This window comes from Hyperolius riggenbachi, chromosome 4 (assembly GCF_040937935.1).
Source record: "Hyperolius riggenbachi isolate aHypRig1 chromosome 4, aHypRig1.pri, whole genome shotgun sequence".
Taxonomy (NCBI): Eukaryota; Metazoa; Chordata; class Amphibia; order Anura; family Hyperoliidae; genus Hyperolius; species Hyperolius riggenbachi.
The window spans coordinates 116,365,713-116,387,120 of NC_090649.1; the positions used below are offsets into that span (position 1 = coordinate 116,365,713).

The 21,408-nt window shown below is 44.6% G+C and overlaps 1 protein-coding gene across 6 annotated transcripts in view; it reads right to left on the minus strand.

Annotated features, from left to right (window-relative positions):
• EPHB1 (EPH receptor B1) overlaps positions 1 to 21,408 on the minus strand; it is a 436,698-nt gene that overhangs the window by 84,748 nt on the left and 330,542 nt on the right. For 4 of the 6 annotated variants that reach the window (XR_011031350.1, XM_068280412.1, XM_068280410.1 and 1 more), the window contains 2 exons: positions 13,576 to 13,684; positions 11,919 to 12,001 (listed from right to left, as the gene is read on the minus strand). Coding sequence is in view for 5 of the 6 variants with exons in the window: in XM_068280412.1 (XP_068136513.1) it covers positions 11,919 to 12,001; positions 13,576 to 13,684 (192 nt within the window). In the remaining variant the exon portion in view is untranslated. The remainder of the gene's footprint in view (positions 1 to 11,918; positions 12,002 to 13,575; positions 13,685 to 21,408) is intronic. The other 2 variants (XM_068280414.1, XM_068280411.1) reach the window with 1 other exon arrangement.

Sequence of the window (21,408 nt, forward strand, 5' to 3'; positions counted from 1 at the left end):
CTCCAGTTTATCTTACCTTGTGATTCTGTATCTGTGTACAGCCATCACTCTTCTCTCCCTCCTCACCTTACTCTGCTCTCATCACCGCATGGCCCCTCCCTCTCCCTCTCTCTTTACAGGCATCTTCCCTTCCCTTCTGTCGTCTCACATCACTCATCAGTCCTCGCCTGGCCTCCTGGCTTTATCTGCATTTTCTAATGAAATCATCATTCCATTATCCTCCTCCTCCTCCATCATTGTGTCCCGGGGTAAAGGAAGGTTTGTTCCCTGTGTCCCAGGTTCTCTGTTCAGTGTTGTCGATAATATGCACTTTGTTATGAAAAAAAAAAAAATCCAATTTGGTGTTCTCTGTTCTTCTTCCAGGAAGTCATTGGCATTTGAGTATCAGCTCGATCATTTGTTCTTTCACAGCCCAAGATGACAGCAACACATTGGGAAGGAGGTTAATCTTTCTGATCTTAGCGGGTTAATTAATTTTTACCCTGACTGTAGCCAAGAAGCTTTCTGGGGAAAGGACAGACAGGGATTTTGGCTCTTTTCTCCAGCTAACAGACCTGCTGTAAACACATTGGCCAATAAGACATGCATTTATTTGCCCAAATGACATATAAACACAGGCTGGCAACCCAAATTCCCTGTATTAGCTTGATAGGCTTTGTGAAATGTTAAACAAACCTTTTAATGGACAGTTTCCCAGTTCGCCCCAGTCCCAAATTCCCCCCCCCCCCCCCCCCACACACACACACTTATGTTTCGCTCCCCTCCCGCCTCAGGTAAACAACATAAACAAAACATAAAAACATAGTACCTGAAATGAAAAAACAACAAAAAATCTAAACACCGTTTTGTGTGGTCTGAATTCCCCTCATTTACATTGCTCCAGGATGCCCTCCCCTATTTGTTTATCTGCCTCAAAAGCTCCCTTGATTATTTGTAAACAGATTTTAAAGCTTGGTACACACATACAATTTTGATTGGCCAACCACTGGCCAATTTTACCACTTCCATGTAGTATGAGAGCTTACCTGCCCCATCTGTTCATAGTATTCAAAATCTGTAGGCCCTCATGGAGGTGGTAACATTGGTCAATGGTTGGCCAATCAAAACTGGATGTGTGTCTGCACCATAAAGCTAAGTACCCACTGCAAGCCGTACCCACTGGAGACTGCTGATGAACAAAGTTTCCACGCTCTTTACACTAACAATCTTTTCTAATTGGATGTGGATGACAGCAACAGATCAAAAAAAGATTACAGATAATAGGATTGTTAAAGAGAACCCAAGGAGGGTTCTAAGAATCCAATTAGCACACAGAGGCTGGGTCTGCATATAATGCCCAGCCTCTGCTGCTATACTGTTTCCCCCAGTCTCCCCCCTGCGCTCTGCTTGCCCCCATAAATCAAACGCCGTGCTGGCGACATGCAGCGTGTTGCCAGCAGGCTGTTTACCTCTGCACTTGTCACTCTCGCCGCTTCCCAGCCTCCACTATGTCGCCGTTCCCCGCCTGAGTCCCTTCCCTCCCCGCTGATTGGATGGAAGGGACGCAGGCGGGGAGCAGCGCTATGGAGGAGGCGGGGAAGCGGCGAGAGTGACACTTCAGAGGCAAACACCCTGCTGGCGACCCGCTGCGTGTCGCTAGCACGGCGTTTGATTTATGGGGGCAAGCAGAGCGCAGGGGGGAGACTGGGGGAAACAGTATAGCAGCAGAGGCTGGGCATTATATGCAGACCCAGCCTCTGTGTGCTAATAGGATTCTTAGAACACACCTGGGGTTCTCTTTAAATGAAGGATGTAGGAGAAAGTTCCATAGACTTTAGCGATAAGATCGTTTAAAGATCTGTACACATGAAGGACATTGATCGAACTGATCTGATTTGATCCGTCATGATGGTCTTTCAAAATGAAGGAGCATCGCCGTACATCGGCCATCTGCAACCATCGTATACTGCTTTTTTTTTTAAAGATAGCTATATGATGTGGGCTGGAACAATCATTCATGCATCATTTTGACATATAAATTCTTGCCATGGCTGGGGGTACCCATGAGTTACCCAATCTTGACACAGACCAACTACAGCATGCATTCCTCCTGGTGGACTCAAAGCCACACTCTGTAGGCAGTGGCAGTGTTAGGGAGTCTTGCCCAAGGTTGTCTCACTGAATAGGTGCTGGCTTACTGAACAGGAAGAGCCGAGATTTGAACCCAGGTCTCCTGTGTCGGAAACGGGGCACTTAACCAGTACACTATGCAGCCACGTTCTTGATTGGCCAATCTCATCAAATCTACGTAGTAGAAGGGTAAACTGAGTGAATTTACTTTGATTGGACGCTTTAGGTAGCCCCTCCCTCATATTACACAGAGGTGGTGAGATTGTACAATGAAAATTGCACCATTAATGGGCAACTTGGAATTTCCCAGAAACAGGGATGATGAATGAAATTGTGTAGACAAGAGGTATTGTTCACAGATGGCTCTAAAGACGGACTGGTGTGTTTCAGAGGCTAAAGAAACAGGAATAGGGGCAAAAGGGCAGAGTGCATTCATACAGCAATTTAACTTGGCATACCAGACTTTTTGATATAAAAAAGACAAATGTACTTTATAATCCTGTTACAATTAAAGATACAGTAAGTGTAGTGCTTTTTTTGATCTGCAGCATCGAGTAAATGTATCAGATCTGGGGCTTGATTCACAAAAGGGTGTTAACAGCACGCCTAAAACCTTTGGACATGCAAGCTAGGGTGCTAAGTAGTTTGCACATCCAAAGCTTTTACTGATCGCGCGTTAGGTTGGTGCGCCCAAAACGTCGCACCGGTGCACACAAAACGTTGCACCGGTGCATGCGAAATGTCGCACCGTTTGCATGTAAAATAGCTTTTCAGGCTATTTTGCGAGCGAACGGTGCGACGTTTCGCGCGCATCGCACAGCGCTTAAACTTTGCGTGTGCAAACGATTGCGCGCATATTAGCGCGTGAAGCTGCGTTTTGGCGTTCTAAGTGCCTTTTCACTGGCGTGCTAACACTTAGCACCCTTTAGTGAATCGAGGCCCTGGTGTCTCAAATGGTTGGGTCACCATACAGTGGTATAAAACTCTGACATAATATTAAATAAAACATGTTTTCCTACTTTTTATATCCCATACAGTTATATTTGATTTTGTGCATAAGTATTATTATTCATTTAGAAATTACAAGTTTCCAAAGTATATATATATATTTTTTTGCTCTGAGAGCTGTCATTGCATTTTATTCATAAATGGTTTATTTATATGGTAATGTACCCAGAAATGAGTAGCTGTCTGTGTTCTGGAGTGTCTGCACAGTCAGAGAAGTGTTTACATTCCTCACTTGATACAATTATGTAAACACAAGATAATGTTATCTCCAGTTCGACTGCGACCTGCTTGCCCTGCAGGGAGCTTGGAACTCCTGTGTTTAACTAGTTGAATGCTGTTCTAGTAAAAAAAAATGTTTGGTAGTATATAAATGTAGAAAGGAGGCTGGCACCACCAGAAGTAGAAAAGTAAAAATTATCTCTTTATTGATCAGTCATAAAATGACAGCATGGTCAAAAATAAGGCTTTGGCGGCGACAGCCCGCTGTTTCGAGCTGTTATAGCTCTTTCTCAAGCCGAACAGCCCTGTTCGGCTTGAGAAAGAGCTATAACAGCTCGAAACAGCGGGCTGTCACCGCCAAAGCCTTATTTTTGACCATGCTGTCATTTTATGACTGATCAATAAAGAGCTAATTTTTACTTTTCTACTTCTGGTGGTGCCAGCCTCCTTTCTACATTTGACTACTGAGGATTCTGAGGATACAGCAGGGCTGGCCCGCTCATGAGGCGGGGTGAAACATTTGCCTCAGGCGGCACATCTGGGGGGGGGGGGGGGCGGCACCCGCCTGTCCATGGGTGGGCTGGAGTAGTAGCGGGCAGAAAGGGGGTATTGGGCCTAGTGGAGGGGATAGGGGTTGGACCCCCCCTCCCTCGCCTGGGTCCCCCGATCTGCGCTCCCCTCCAGCTGTAAATAGTTAAGTACCAGTGTTTAGATTAAGAGGCAACGGGCGGGGATCACTCGCCTCTTCCGCGTTCCAGCGAGCACTCCACTGACGTCACTTCCTGCAACGCCGCCCACCATATTGTAAGTGGACGGCATTGCAGGAAGTGACGTCAGTGGAGCACACTTTGGAATGCGGAAAAGGTGAGTGATCCCCGCCCGTTGCCCCGCGCAGCGCAGATCGGGGGACCCAGGTGAGGAAGGGGGGGACCCCCTCCCCACCGCTAGGCCCGATACCCCCTTCCTGCCCGCTAACCCTCCAGCTCGGTGGCCCCCCCACCCACGGGGGGGGGGGGGGGGGGGGGGGCGTTTTCTTTAATTTTGCCTCAGGCGGCAAAAAGTCTAGGGCCGGCCCTGGGATACAGGGATCCAAGGCTTGGGCACACAACAGTTCCTTCCTATGGATGAGTGCTCCTCCAACTTCTGTTTTTGGTTTGGTAGTATATAATATGCTGTAAATAATCTTTCAGAGCAAAGAAGAAATGCTGGAATTCATACCACTTTAATCACTTGAGGACCGCGGTGTTAAACTCCCCTAGTGACCAGGCCATTTTTAACTAAAGAGGCCACTGCAGCTTTAAGGGCTTGCTGCAGGGCCGTAAAACCAAGTGATCCCCACCAGCAGAGATTTCTGTTGGTGGGGTCTGATCGCTCCCCCAATGTTTATTTATTTTTTGCCAAATATTTCTTTCTTTTTTTTTTATAAAATTTGTGTATTTCTTTAAAAAAATCATCCGTCTTCCTCCCCGTCAGCCTATCAAAGCAATAGGCTGTGATAGGCTTCAGTCTATCACTGCCAATCGCTTTTGTGTCCCTCAGGGGGACAGTCGTTTCGCACGGCTGTCCCCAGTACATCGCTGCCTTAGATCGCAGCGCTGTACAGCCCTATTAGACAGCGGTTCCGCCGTCTAACAGTCTCCGATCAGCGATTGCCGAACGGAGACTGAGTGCCGATGTGCGCGCACTCTCCTGCTAGCCCCGTAGAAGGCCGTTCATGCCAATCGGCGTGGAGCAGTTCTGGGGCTGCCGCCGCATCACGCCGCTTGGCGTTAACTAATCACTATTTTTCCACTCTTGTGGTCCCTGCAGTGAACACTTCTTACTCCTCCCCCCCCCCCAAATACAACAGAACAAACTACCCAGCAGAATATCTCTACAAAGAGCCTTCCTAGAACCCGATCTAATTCACGTTTTATTGATAGGTGTGAAGATATCACCAAGGAGAAAACTTGAGAGAAAAAATGAATTGGATTGGGCCCCTAGGCCCATATGCAATGTACTTTTTCTCCAGACTTTTTTTAATTTTTTATTATCCTACCTAGGTGATATTTTCACAACTTGTCATTGAAGTGCCTTCTAAACCACCAGCAAGCAAGACATTGCTCAAATAATTTCTGTATGGAGGTAACAGAGCCGCCAAAAGAATAAAATCCAATACATTTTTTTAAAAACATAAATAAAGAGGAGGTAGTGGTAGACTTACCTCCTCAAACAGACAAACAAACTGTTGATTTCAACAGTGAAAAGTTTTATTTATACACTCCGAGAAATTGTGCAACGCGTTTCACAGGCATAACCCTGCTTCATCAGGCAGTAAAAACGGAATATACAACAGCTCCAGATAAGTGTAACACTAAGCGCCTCTGTTTCTGAAGTAACTTCTCACCTACTTTTTGGTACTTTTTCAATTGCAGGGTGCTGAAAAATTATTTCAAAAAGAAGATGGAGGAGAAAACTCAGGAGAAAAAGTTAATTTGCACATGGGCCCTATACTCTTGTCTTCTGGAGTTGTGCTCAAAAGATCAGAAATAATTGTCCAATAGTATTCAGCGGATGTGTGCAGACAGGTGCATTAGGGCCCATGCACACTGGCAAACGCAAAATGCTAGCGCTATGTTCTGCGCTGGTGGTTTTACCGCAATTATCATGGTAAAATTACTGTACACTCTTGCGATTTTTGAGCCATCGCGATAAGCGTTTTTTAGCATTCTAATCGCGATCGCTCCAGAATTGCGGAAAAATGCTGCAAGCACTGCGTTTTGCAGTGAGATCACTGCCATATAATTACTATTGCACTAGCACTTTAAAAAGCACTAGCGAAGCGGCAATTAGCGGTAATCGCCTGCTAATCACCCCAGTGAGAATGGGCACATACAGGTGAGAGCTTTATTGGCTCATCAGCAATTTCCTTCAGGACAAACACAATAACTGTGTAAGGTATAAACAGTGTAAGCAATACCCGTATTCATGTCCTGCTTACAATGGTTTCATCTCTTCAGTGAAAGCTGCTATGCAGCAATGCCTGCCGTGATAGCTGATCTCATGTAACACTAAACTCCCCAGCCAGTCTGGTGTGAGAATGTGGGCCATGCTCTGTGAGGAGACTGACAGATTGGGGACAAGCCGTATGGTGCAGCCTGGAACCTGCAGCCTGGCTATTATTTACTTTGTCACAGGAAACCTATTAGCAGATAAATGAAGGGACAACTCTAGCAAGAAATCAAGATTCATCACATGTGACAGGGGCCTGTGATTGGAGGCAGCAGCAGAGGTGAGAGCTGGCAGCTGCGTTCGCTGAGCGATGGGAGGCGGGAGCCTTGGCCTAGGAACTCACAACTAGGACTGTGCACCAGAGGTAGCGCACAACATTTAAGGGAACCAAGCACCACTTTTTTCCTGGTTTCTGATAGCTATGGGAGCTGCCATGTCCCCCCCCCCCCCCCCCCACCCCCTTCTAGCTGCCCATTATTTATCCACAGGGAAGGTGTGAAGATAGCATCTGGGACTTCTGTCAACTCTTTCTAAGCTTGCAAGGGCAGGGCCCGCTCACCCTTTTGTGTCTTAGAATTTGTTATTCATTTCATAGCTTGCGCTCTGTGATACATTTTACTTATCTTGTTACATATGTCATTGTTACCAGTTCTGTATTTTGTACCAGTGACCATATTTGATGTATATCATTGTCTGTATCATTATGTACCCAGTTATTTTCCTACTTTGTACAGCACCATGGAATATGTTGGCACTTTATAAATCAATAATAATAATAGTGACCAATATCTCCACTCCACTTGCTGATGATTAGCCTTTTGCTAATGTGTGCAATAAAATAATTACAGCAGTCCTTATCTGCCTTAAGGCTACTTGCACACCAAGACGTTGCGTTAGGTGCCACGTTAAGGTCGCATAACGTGCACCTAACGCATCGTATGGTGCTGCAAGAGAGGTCGGTAGAGTGAGCCACGTTAGGCGGCTCTATCCATATAAGGCAGGGGTCTCAAACTCAATTTACCCGGGGGCCGCAGGAGGCAAAGTCAGGATGAGGCTGGGCCGCATAAGGGAGTTCACGTGTCTCCGCCGCAAAACGAGGGCTGCAGAGCCCCCAAATCGCCCCGGGGGGCAATCCGCCGGCATTTCCTGGAAGGGGCAGAGCTTTCAGCTTCAGCTCTGCCCCTCCTGACATCAATCGCGGCGGATCGCCGCCTCTGCCCGCCCCTCTCTCTCTTCCTTCACAGAGAGGGGTGGGGGAGAGGCGGCGATCCATTCGGCGATTGACGTCAGGAGGGGCAGAGCTACAGCTGGAAGCTCTGCCCCTCAGCGCAGTCGTGGATGTTTGCGCGGGGGATTTGGGGGTTTACTTGGGAGCACTGAAGCGAACTATAAGGTAAAATGGGCAAATATAGTTCGCTTCCATGTCTCTTTTGCCGGCAGGCAGGGCCGGTTTAAGCAACAATGGGGCCCTAGAGCAAAATAAACCTGCCCTCCCCCCCCCCCCCCCCCCAACAGATACCCTGGAACAAAAATCGGCATTAAGGGACCTTTTTTGCAGCTGGTATAGTCAGGGTGTGAAGCCCCAATCGGTCGGAGCTCCACATTCTGGTTACCCCAGCCTGCATGGGGGACAAGGGGTTAAAAAGTTTCAGGAGGGGGGACCCCACATAATTTATTTTAAAAAAAATTCCCACACTCTAAACATAAAAAAAAAAATAAAAAATGGGGAAATAGAAAAAAATGCCAGGAATCTTCATACAGCCATATTGCGGCTGTATAGCGATCCCTGGCCAAAGCGCTGCGGCTGCGTATGGACCCCCTGGAAACCCTGTCTGGAAATGTATTGCTCTTTCTTTTGATACATGTAAAATTACACTATCGTTAGGTTTGCTACTAAAAGTGACATTTACCGCATTTAAAAGTATACTATTTTCCTTCGAAACCTTAAAATCGATTTTCTCAAAAACTATAAGGTCTTTTTGAAAAATTGTTTTTTCCTCTTATTCCTAATGATCTCCTTAACATATCCTGCAAATTTAGGGTTTCTAGCATTTAAGGTGGATTTGCTATTAACCATTAAAGTCAGCAGGTTTTTAAATGTGTATTTTTTTTCCTTTGCAACTTTAAAATCGATTTTCTCAAAAACTATGAGGCCGATTTGAAATTTTTTTTTCCTCTTGTAGCCACTGGGGGCCCCTACAAGCTCTGGGGCCACAAAATATTGTATCGCGGGCCGCAAATGGCCCGCGGGCCGCGAGTTTGGGACCCCTGATATAAGGTCTCCCAGAGTGGCGCTGATTGGCCGGCGGGACCACGTGATGCGGAGCGAGACACTCCGCATCACGTGGTCCCGCCGGCCAATCAGCGGCCGCCAGTGAATATTAAGTAGCCATGTGCGCGGCTACTGTAGCTGGCTCTCCCCGCCTCCTCTTCGCCCCCCCACTGCGCATGTGCAAACAGTCTAACGCGGCTATAGCCGCTCTAACGCCGTAGCATGCTGCACTTTTTCGACAACGTGCAGCGTTACATGTAACGCAACGTGGGCTGTGTGAACAGCCCACTTGTGTTACATTGCTGTGCGTTGGGGGAGCGTTACAGGCGCACTAACGTGCGCCTGTAACGTCCCTGTGTGTAAGCAGCCTAAATGTCTGAGGTCAGGCAGGCCTGGGAAGTAGGATAATAAAGACCTCTGCTAAACTTTTAAATGTAAAAAGGAGAGGTCAATTGTAAGTTGTTTTAATAATGAGCCACGTTGCTGGCATGCATGTTTAATGTTCTATTGAGATGCCCTGGGTGCTAAAAAAATGTAGCTTGGTTCACTTTAAAAATCTTTCTGTAAACCTCCTCGTTTAGGTGTTGTTTTATTGGCTAAAAACGGCTCCGGCTTTTTTTCCCCCCTCTAGCAAATGGTTAAATGAAATCTGAAGACATCAAAATAACAGAAAATGACAAACTTACAGGAATATGTTTTATATTTTTAGAAAATGAAGTTCTGTATTATTAATTAGTTTCCTGTCCTTTACAGCTTATTTACATTGATTTCCTACATCTTTTTAGTATGTCAATATTTTTGTTGAGTAAAGTAGAACTCTAGATTTTTTTGAAATTTAGTTTTGGAAAGAACCGTAAAGAACGAGGAAGGCAGATCTATCTGGCACTGAGGTGCTCCAGTGCAGAAACTGTTCCTCAGTGTGGAGGAAGAATATAGCCTTGACAATACTATCTAGTCACTAGATTCTAGTGGGCACAGAGGCTGTGGGGCAGCTCCAGATTTATGGACCCCTGTCAAACTGTATACCCCAACCACAGCACTGTACGTATAATATTCACATGATGAGGCCCATCAAAACCAGCTTTAAACCTGCCTTAAAGGGAACCTAAAGACAAATAAAAGTGGCCAGTTTAGAGGGAACCTAAACTGAGAAGCATGTGGATTTTTCCTTTTACAATAATACCAGTTGCATGACTCTCCTGCTCATCCTGTGTCTTTAATACTTTTAGCCACAGCCCCTCAACAAGCATGCAGAGCAGGTGCTCTGGCTGAAGTCAGACTGGATTAGCTGCATGCTTGTTTCAGGTCTGTGATTCAGCCACTATTGCAGCCAAAGAAATCAGCAGGACAGCCATGCAATTGGTATTGTTTAAAATGAAACATCCATATCCCTATTAATTAAGGTTCCCTTTAAAAATGAATCTGAGGTGATAGTGATATGGAGGCTGCCATATGTGTTTCCTTTCAAGAATACCAGTTGCCTGGCAGCCCTGCTGATCTATTTGGCTGTAGTAGTGTCTGAATAACACCAGAAACAAGCAGGCAGCTAATCTTGTCAGTTGTGACAATAATGTCAGAAACGCATGATCTGCTTCATGCTTGTTCAGGGTCAGGGACTAAAAGTATTAACGGCAGAACATCAGCAGGATAGCCAGGCAACTGGTATTGCTTAAAAGGAAATAAATATGGCAGCCTCCGTATACCTCTCACCTCAGGTTCACTTTAGCTCACCTGTGGCTTCTTCCAGCCCCCTTCAGTCCTTCTGTGCCCTTGCCATCATTCCGCGCTCCTCCGTTCATCTGGAGCGGCCCTCTGAGGGAGTGGTCACAATTGTCTGAGTTTTATGCACACGCATTTTTCTGCATGCATTTTCTACACACTAGGAGCTTGATTCACTAAACTGTGATAACCCAGAAATCACACCTCATGAAAAGATATCATACTTTATGAAAAGATATCACACCTTATCAAAGATATCACACCTTATCAAAGTTAACATGCCTTATCAGAGTAGCATAACGAGCGCTACGAGGGGCTCAGGGCAGGACGAGTGACATTGCCAATTAACAGGCATAAGTTTGTAGCGCTCGCTATGCTACTCTGATAAGGTGTGTTAACTTTGATAAGGTGTGATATCTTTTCATAAGGTGTGATCTTTGATAAGCAGTGATATTTCACTAATCACAGTTCAGTTTATCAAGCCCCATGTGTGCTTGTATGCCTAGTTTTGGTGAGCACCCGGCTGTCATTGGCTCACCTCCAGAACACTGCACAAAATACGCTTTCAAGTGTGAACTAGCCCATTTATGAACAAGAGTTCTTAGTATAAATGCATTTTTCTATGCAGAAAACAAGCACAATAATAAATGAGTGGGACTAGCCGCATGCGTGGACAGGAGCGCAGTATGTAAAAATTGCAACTGTATATGAGCAGAACACTCCCAGCCATAGGAGCACGAGCGAGGAGGCGAGCGGCAGGGGGGGTGCATGCGCAGTAGCCTGCGATTAGCTGAGTCGGCTAGCTTTCAGAGGAGTGCTAAAGATGGATGAAGCCCCAGGTAACTTACACTGGCCATTTAGTACAATATTCAATTATAAATTATTTCACCCATGTAAATCTTTCTTCACACTGATTTACATGTTGAAATGTATCACAGGTGGAGACATCTCTAGTACTGTCAGGTGCAGCTATGCAGAATGTCTGTTCCTGAAAATCCAGTGAAAGCCGGCAAAAATAATGCCTGGTCTCCCAGAATGCTCTGGGAGGAGAATTCCCCCTGGCTAAACAGCCTAGGCTAAGCATCACTTGGAGAGAGGGGCTACATGCCAATATATAGCAATATATAGACATACAAAATGTTTTTGATGCTGAAACTGGGAAAACTACCATAAAAGTGGGTATCCTGCATAATTTAATGCATTCTAATATAGGTCAATACTGTATCTCTTTACCCCGTTAGCAGCAAAATTATGGCTTGCAAGTGCTCCAGGCCAAATTATTTTAGCACATTTTTTTTATTACTTATTTGTTACATTTTGATGCTTCTAATTAGTACTGTTGTAATGTGTATTTATGGCCTCTTGTCACTAGGGGGCAGTGTGAGACAATAGCATAGAATAGTTTCTATATTTTCTGCTAGTAGAGAGAGATCAAAGCATTCCAAGAATTTACAGCACAACGAGTTCTGCCGACTGAGGTCAAAAGCAGAGCACTTATCTCAAACGTGATTACTCTATTGAAGTTTCTAATAGGTTAATAACGCTTTGCTGATAAGGCAGTGTCAGTTGCAGTCGTTTTGTCACAGAGTTGAGTTCTTACCTCTGCCGGTGCTGTAGTGTTGTAGTTTATCGCTATATACCGCTTCTTTACTGTACGTTCTCTTTCTGAAATACAAAACAAGACTAAACTTGAAAAATGTTGGTGCAGAGTCACGGACTGTCTATTATCTGTACTACTGTAGAGAGCTGAGGACAGTCCATTGTATAGACAACAGGGTGGGTCTCTGTGTAAAAATAGGCAAAAGTATGAAAACAATAAAGCAGAAGCTATAGAGAGACATATTTCTTTACAATTACAGTATTTAATGCCGGCTTACTACAGAATCCCAATGCATATCTGAATTCAGCGTCCCTCAAGAAAAATCTTCATACATACTGAGAGTAATGCAGTTCTAGACCACCTGCGAACCTACAAGTACAGTCATTATGAAAGAAATGCGAGAGAAACCCTAATGAACGGCTGTGGAGGGAAGAATTATCAGCATTTCCATCCATGTGGAGAAGTGTCTTGTACCTTATTGTTTTCTATCATCTACATTAGTGCCCCCATGAAAAGTCCTCTATTGCAAGGGGCCAAGGCATAGCTACAGCGGCGTAGCTAAGAAGCTGTGGGCCCCGGTGTAAGTTTTACATGGGGCTCACAAGCACTCTATAAACAACAGTTGATACAGCGCACCAAAACCTGCCAGTGGCAACTACAGTGTCAGAGGTGCAAAAAGGGGGTGGGGAACAGTGTGTTAATGATTACTACCATTCAAAGCATCTATAGAAGTGAATATTATCAGCACAGGACCAATATAGAGCAAATACCATGGTTGAGGGAGGGCCCCTCGGGCCCTGATGCGGTCACAACCTCTGCAACCCCTATTGCTACGCCACTGCATAGCTACAAATCATAGGGCACATTCTGCAATGTGTGATGGGGACCCCTAACGGTCACACCCCTTTCCCGTGTCATGATCCCCACAACCAGGAGACTCAGTATATAGTATATATCTAAGAAGTGCAGCGGCCACACCATGTGACCACAACATCCCCTGTTCTGAATGATTGCTTCCGGGATCAGAAAACTGGGGCCTTCACAGTGGGGGTCATGTGCAGTGGCGTAGCTAAGGAGCTTTGGGCCCCAGTTTTACATTGGGCCCCCCAAGCATTCTCTACATAACAATTTATGTGAACAAAACCTACCAAGGACATCCACCGTATGGGAGGTGTAAGCAGAGGTGGGGGATAGTTTGTTACTGATTACCACTGTTCAAAGCATATATACAAAAGACCATTACCAGCATAACACAATTGAAGAGGTAATATTGTGGTTAAGGTTGGGCCCCTCTGGTCAAAGAGGCCCAGTGCGGTCGCAACATCCCCTATTGCTATGCCACTGGTCATGTGACTGGTTAGAGCAGAAGCAGAAAAGATACATCTCCAATGATTTTTTTTTCAACAGGTACTCTCGTTCTACTGTGCGAGGGGGTGTTTTGTTTTTTATTATATTTTTTTATATTTCTGTATTTGGGCTTTTACTGAGACATCTATTTGTTTCAGCCAGCGCAGTGTTGTGAGATCTGTGACGCCTTACATACATTATTATTATCACAAGCAATGCTGACACCAGCTTCACTGACTCTCAGCATTGCACACGTCCAGCCTCAGAAATAAAGCTGTCATAAGATATAAAGACCGTACAGCCTACTCACCTGCTACAAACAATGGAGATGGCCACCAGAGATACTATGAAGACGACACCCGCGGCTGCTGAGCCAGCAATCAGGGGAAGCTGCTCTCTGAGCTCTGATTTGTAATCCTCTGAAAAGTGGAAACAGGAGAAATTACACAGGATGCTGCCAGGATGGCCTACAACAAGGAGCCTTTTGTAACTGAGCCTATCATTTGTGTCAGAAAGCACATGTACGGAAATGTGCAGATCCTTGACTCACATCTTTATTATACATGCTCCCTGCGTGATTCATGTTGAACCAACCTAAATGTCAAGTCTCCATTATGTGCCTCCACACTTTTCCCCCAGCAAAGGTCACAGAAGCTGTCAGGAACCTATCTTTTAGTAATTCCTGGTGTAGGTACAAATGTATTCAGAGTTCATATTACAACAGACATAAATCTCCAGACTTCGGCTAAATTGAATGCAGGATCATAACAGAAACAATTTGCGAACGTTTATGACGGATTGAGAGGGCTTTGATTCTAAAGTAAGCATGAAATAATCATAACTGCTAACTGTAGAAAAGGGATAAAAGAATAAAAGCTTCAATGGCGATCCCCGGGTGCTGAACCTGAATCTTCAGAATCGTTTTTCTGCATGTTTAGAAGCATTTCCAGAAGGTTTATCATCTTAAAAGGGATCTTTATGTTACTGCCTAAGAAATATGGATGCCATCGGGTTTATATAAACAAAAATGATTGGCTCAGAATTGCTGCAGTTTTGTTAAACTGAACAGTGTAAAGAGTTAGAATTGCCTGCCAACCAGGGGACTGCTGTTTATTACAAAACTGCTCCTGCGACCTCCAACGGCTCATCCTCAACCCCTGCCGCCCTCTCAGTTGGGGTCCCCCAGGGCTATGTTCTGGGCCCTGTTCTGTTCTCAGTATACACTTCCTCAATTGGTAAACTCATCTCCTTCCTGAGCTACAAATGCCACCTTTAGGCCAACGACACTTATATTTACCACCACAGCCCTGATCTCTCCTCCACATCAATGGACAAAGTATCCTCATGCAACGCCCAGCAAGAAGAAAAGTCGGAGCACCAACTCATGCAATTTGGGGTTTAATGGCAATCACATAGGCATAAAAGCATTCCAGTAAAAGGTGAGAGGGAGAGAGATACCGGCCTTACAGCCATTTCACGGCAACTGCCTCTTCTTTAGAGACCAAAAGTATCAAAAAAGCCTTTCAACTAGTGTGTCCACCCCCCCCCCCCCCCCTTAGATTGTAAGCCTTTGGCATGCTATTCCCTTACCTAGTGTATTCTACATGATTGTGTGCTCCTTTCCTATGACCGCCTCATACTTGTATTACTGGACCTACCTAACCAGCCCAAATGTGCGTGATCATGTATGTTGAACCCTGCTTGCCTTGTATAACTTTGTCCTATGTTGTATAACCTTGTTACGCCTGTCATCATAGTATGTATTTATTGTCCAGCTCTGCGTAATATGTTTACCCTTTATACATACAATAAATAATAATAATCCCTCAATCCTAGTTTCTCACAGGGCTGTGGAGTCGGAGTTGGAGTCAAGGAGTCAGAGCAATTTTGGGTACCTGGAGTCGGAGGTTTCATAAACTGAGGAGTCGGAGTCGGGGGTTGAAAGATTTTTGTACCAAATCCACAGCCCTGGTAATTATTAGACTAAGGAGTCAGAGTCGAGGAGTCTGAGCCATTTCGCGTACCTGGAGTCGGAGTTGGTGGTTTGCTAAAGTGAGGAGTTGGAATCGGAGTTGGAGTCGGATGATCACTTTCACGCAGAATGTTTTTTAAAAATGTTTAAATTTTAAATACAGATGGTACTAAAAGAAAGATTGATGACACAGTGGGTAACGCTCTTGTATTGCACGGTTAGAGGCCCAAGCAGGACTGGTGTTATTAAGGGGCAACTATGCCGAAATTCATAAAAAGTGTATAAATTAAGAAATCTCAAAATCAAATATATAGCAAGATAGATGGGAAAAAAATTGTGAACAGCTAGGAAGCAGTATTAAATAAACAATCTTACCTTGGTAGAGAAAGGAGATTAAGTATTATTCAATTTATTGGACACTAAAGGATGGCGCATTTGTGCGCCATACCCACTGTTTCAAAAAATACATTGGGCTTGATTCACAAAGCGGTGCTAACCTACTTAGCATGTCTAAAGTCTTTAGACGTGCTAACCAGGGTGTTAAGTAGGTTAGCACCGGATTTCTCAATTGAAAAAAACGGTGCTAACCTACTTAGCACCCTGGTTAGCGCGCCTAAAGACTTTAGACGTGCTAAGTAGGTTAGCAACGCTTTGTGAATCAAGCCCATTGTCTGTAGCTTGAGGACCTCAGACTTGAAGCGCCATGCGAAACGTGTCATCTTTTAGTGTCCAATAAACTGAGTAATTCTGGTTTCCCCTAGCAGGGGGCCTCCGCTGTGATCCTGTGGGGTTTATTAGTTTTTCTCTGGAGTGTTGGCCACCATATATTACGAATATATACCTATACGTACATCCATGTGGAGACAGAATTCTCCACATGCCTGTTACTGTGTTTGCCTTTCAGCAACCCAGACATGTAAGTAGCATTCTTTCACGTTATCTCATTCTCTGGGATAATAGTACTACACTATTCTGGCGCTCTTAGGGGGGAAGGTGGGAGTGGCTATAGAAGCAATGTTGGATCATTCCAACAACATACTACAGCTTCCATGGGAGCACCAGTGCATGTGACACCCTTCTTGGTTATATACGTGGCCCTTACAGCAGTGTAGCAGCTCTAGCTCCTCAGCAGAAAATTTGCAAGCCGAACAATGGGCAGCTCTGTCTCTCACATCAACACTATGCATACTGTGTATGTGCCGCCTGCTGACCTGTGCATAGCGCTTCTTATACAGATTGTAATTCTGGACTGATAGTAAAGCCACATGCATACGCTCAACAAAAGTATTTTAAATGTACAATTATCAAACAACTTGAAGAAGTTGGACAACTTTTGTGAAGATGACAAGGCATTATCACTGATAAGAGGCGACCAACGACTGATAAAATGCAGCTCAAGTCAATACAACTGTTGTATTGAATTGAGCTGCATCTTATCAGTCATTGGTCGCCTCTTATCAGTGATAACGCCTTGACATCTTCACAAAAGTTGTCCAACTTCTTCAAGTTGTTTGAAAAATTTTACATTTAAAAGACTTTTGTTGAGCGTATGCATGAGCCTTAAAATGCTCCAACTGTGGGCTCTATCTGATCTTTTACATAAGTCTTCCTCACTTGACATACAGCAACAGGGAAAGATGGAAGTGAGAAGCACGCCACTTTAGCCCCTCCCTATACTTTCCTAATGACAACTGCTTTGTGATGGGGTGGTGCTTATCGCTAAAGCACAGCCCCAGCTGGGACCTCCACGGCCACTAACTTTGTGGCCATTGACCTTTTAGCAACCAGTTTATTTGGGGCTTGCAAGTGCTCAAGGCCAATTTATTTTAGCACATTTTTTATTTCTTATTTGTTACATTCCCCTGCTTCTAATTAGTACTGCTGTAATGTGTCTTTAAGGTCACTTGTCCCTAGGGGGCAGTGTGAGACAATAATAGAGGACTTCTGCTTTCAGTTTCAAAATTTTCTGCTCAGTAGAGAGAGATCAAAGCATTCCAAGAATTTACAGCGCAATGAGTTCTGCTGACTGAAGTCAGAAACAGTGCACTTATCTCAAATGAGATAACTCTATTGAAGTTGCTAATAAGTTAAAGAGCAAGAACCCTGCTAGGCAGTACCCCGGTTTTCCCCAATGTAAACACAAACCCTAGGCCAGTGATGGCTAACCTTGGCACTCCAGCTGTGACAAAACTACAAATCCCATCATGCCTCTGCCTCCTCGAGTTATGATTAGAGCTGTCAGAGTATTGCAATGCCTCATGGGACTTGTAGTTCCACCACAGCTGGAGTGCCAAGGTTAGCCATCACTGCCCTAGGCCCAGGTTTGAATCCCCGGCCAGGACATATTTGCACAGCTATGTTCTCCCTTGCATGGATTTTCACTGGGTGATCTGGTTTCTTCCCACAGCTCAAAAATACACTGGTAGGTTAATTAGCTTTCTATAAATATTCCTGCTAGCCTGCTGTAGGGATTTTAGACTGTGAGCCCATTCTGGGGACAGTTAGCGATGTGTTCAATGTGCTCTGCGAGGTGCTGCAGGAGATCTGTCAGCACTATACACAAACGCCTAAAGTAAATACACAGAATGAAAAAGAAACACTCGCATGATCACTGCTGAATTAAGCAGAATTTAAATTACTATTTACTTATTACTTTTGTTAAATAATTGATATAACAAATACGAGTGCTACACAAGCTATTTTGTAATTTAATGCTATTAAACATTCATTGCCTTTATATTTCAACTTAGAGATAGATTTCATATTCTGCAATTGTCAGGAAATTCAGATTTGACTATCCGCATTCATTACCCAGATTCTGTTTTGGTGTTAAAAAAACTCACTGCGTGTGAGAGTTTCCCATAGTTCTACATCCCACACAATTCACTGGACTTATTTTCAATTATAAAGCTTTTTTTTTTTTATAGCATTGCATCATTCTATCATATTTGCAACTACAAACCACACACTGTATTTTAAACTATGAAACAGAGCAGAGCTAATGACCCTTTGAACTTTCCTACTGTAAAACCTTATGTAAATCTGTCTCTTTAATGTATAAGTGCATCAGAAAACAGCAATGAAGCAGACCCAAGTTGGGCCAGAAAGCTCAGAGAAGCTCTTTTGCATAGATAACAACTAAAGTTCCTTAACTCTTAATATACTGGAAACAATGAGACTCTTATCTTTGCTACTAATGTTCAATTTCTTAGCTGTACTACACATACAATGCGTTATATCAAAAGTTCACTTCAGATTCTCTTTTAGCGCATGCATGGCCAGTGTGATTTGCAAATCACCTGGTTTGTTAAATTTGTAAGCTTGAACTTTAGACAGCTGTTTTTTAGGAATATCCCACTAATCCATTAAGGCCCCATTCCCACTTGGCAACACAAAATGCAATTGCAATTTTGCATTGCAGTGTTTTTGACGAATGAGAATTGTGACGCAATCGTCAGGAACATCTCCCACCATCACCTCCGAAATTCCTGCGACCAGAGCAAGTCATGCTGACTGCATATGCTCTTTCCCATCCGTGTGCGCTCTCCGATCATGCTCTTGTTCTTTTATTCTAATCAGTGTGGGAGCATCTGAGCATGTGCAGTTGTCAAAAGAATGAACCGAGCATGTGCAGACCGCTCCTGGCGTCAAGTGGCTGAATAGAGTACTGGTTAAGGGCACTGCCTTTCACATGGGAGACCAGGGTTCGATCCTGGCTGGGGTCAGTACCTATTCAGTAAGGAGTTCAAGGCAAGACTCCCTAACACCGCAGGGTGCCTCCTGAGCGCGCCCTTAGTGGCTGCAGCTCGAGTGCTTTGAGTCCAACAGGAGAAAAGCGCTATACAAATGTTCGGATTATTATTATTATAAGTGCACTATTGTGGAGCATGTGTGGATGAGAACATGCATGTGAAGTGCAGCTCCAGACCACAGGAATTTAAGAGCAAAAAGCAGGAGAATGGAGGGGACCAAGAGGATGCAGAGGAACCTGACAGAAGAAGCCCCAGGTAAGTTAAAATCCACGGTTTTACATCTGGTTTGGTGTGCTTTAACCACTTAAGGACCAGGGCTTAATCCCCCCCCCTAGTAACCAGGCTATTTTTTATAAATTAGGCCACTGCAGCTTTAAGGCATCTGCAGGGCCGTACAACTAAGCACACAAGTGATCTCTTCCCTCTTTTCTGTCCACCAACAGAGCTTTCTGTTGGTGGGGTCTGATCACGCCCCCCGTGTTTATTTATTTTTGTGCAAATATTTTTTCGTTTATTTTTTTAAATAAATTGTTCTATTTTTTTTAACATTCCCTCCCATAATCAGCCTATGACAGCGGATCGCTCCTGAGTGTCTCAAAGGGACGGCCGTGTAACACCAGTACATCGCTGCCATAGATCGCAGTGCTGTACCATGTAAATAGATGGCGGTTTCGCCGTCTAACAGTTTCCTAGCAGTGATCGCAGCTGGGAGACTGATGGCGGAGTGGAGTTCCGTCATCCAAGCGGAGATGCGCACACATCGGCTCGCATGATCTCCTGCAAATCCCTGCTCCAGGACTTTACGCTGATCGGCGTTAGGCGGTCCTGGGGTTGCCATCTGCGTGACGCAGTCGGCAATAGGTTAAAGTGAAACAAAACTCATGATTTCCTTTCTGCTGTAGAAGGTTAGCCACAACATGATAATCCTCTTTGTTACAATTTATGGAAATCCTAAAAAAATAATAATAAAAAAAAATAGACAAAAAAATGTTTTCACGTTGATTTCACTTTGCAGGGAGCACTGACAGGGTTAAAGAGACTCTGAAGCGAGAATAAATCTCGCTTCAGAGCTCAAAGTTAGCAGGGGCACGTGTGCCCCTGCTAAACCGCCGCTATCGCGCCGCACATAGGGGGTCCCTTCACCCCCAAACCCACCCCAGCACAACTTGGTCGTGCATTTGGTCGCTCCTGGAGGCAGGGCTAACGGCTGCAGCCCTGCCTCCAGTAGCGTCTGTCAGCGGCGCATCGCCGCCTCTCCCCCGCCCCTCTCAGTGAAGGAAGACTGAGAGGGGCGGGGGAGAGGCAGAGATACGCGCTGACAGACGCCCGTGGGGCAGGGCTGCGGCGGTTAGCCCTGCCCCAACCAGGAAGCGCTCCCCCGCATTACGGAGGGGGATTTGGGGGTGAAGGGACCCCTGTTAAGCCGCGCTATAGCAGCGTTTTAGCAGGGGCACACATGCCCCTGCTAACTCTGAGGTCTGAAGCGAGATTTATTCTCGCTTCAGTCTCTCTTTAAGCCTAAGTGGGTTTCTTTTTGTATGGTGAGACAGCAGTGGTAGGTCTCCTCTAGTCTATTCACAGCCACTGATAAGAACTAATTAGACACTTTGATCTGCCTAGACAAGCACAGGAAGACAGGGCAGTGGATTTATTCAGCAACTATATGTGGCACAAATACTTTTTATTGTGTACTGTGCAAGAGTTTGGTTCCGTTTAAATTCTGTTTTTTTTAAATATCTGGTACTGATCCAATAATTTTATCAGTAAAAACCTGGGGATTATTTTTATTTCTCAATTAAAAACAGGTTCACTTTAAAAAGCACATTTCATTGAAGATATGTCCCCCTCCACCCTCTGATAAGTCACTATGGAGCTTTAGATCCCTGCCAGTCACCATAGAAGGTTTCCCATTCCCTCGTACCCAAGTCTAAACAACAGGAAAGCTATTTTCCTACTGTCCTTTATAGTGTCTCAGTGGAAGAGATAGGATATTTAAAAAGTGACAGATCTGCAGGGGTCTGATATATAGAAACCGGAGAGCTTCAAAGCCTGTCACCAGTTTCCACGATAACTAATATGATATACATTTTATGTTATCACTTGTGAAAGAGAACAAGGGTGCTGGAATCAGACTGCCTTGAGAGAGTAAGCTAAAAGATGACAGTAAAGAAAGTGCACAGACTACCCACCAGTCAGCCATCCTAAACTCATATACACAAGCTTTCGCTGTACTTTTGTGAGTGCAGTGTATTAGAATAAGTTGTAAATGATAAACTGAAGTTTTCAGACATTACTTGCTCTATTACCAGTAATCTAGTAGGAACATTTTTGAGCAATTTAAAAACTCTTTCTGCTCCTATGTTGGACTATGTGCGACATTGACCTTTCCTGCATAGGTCAAATGTAAACAGGTCATAGG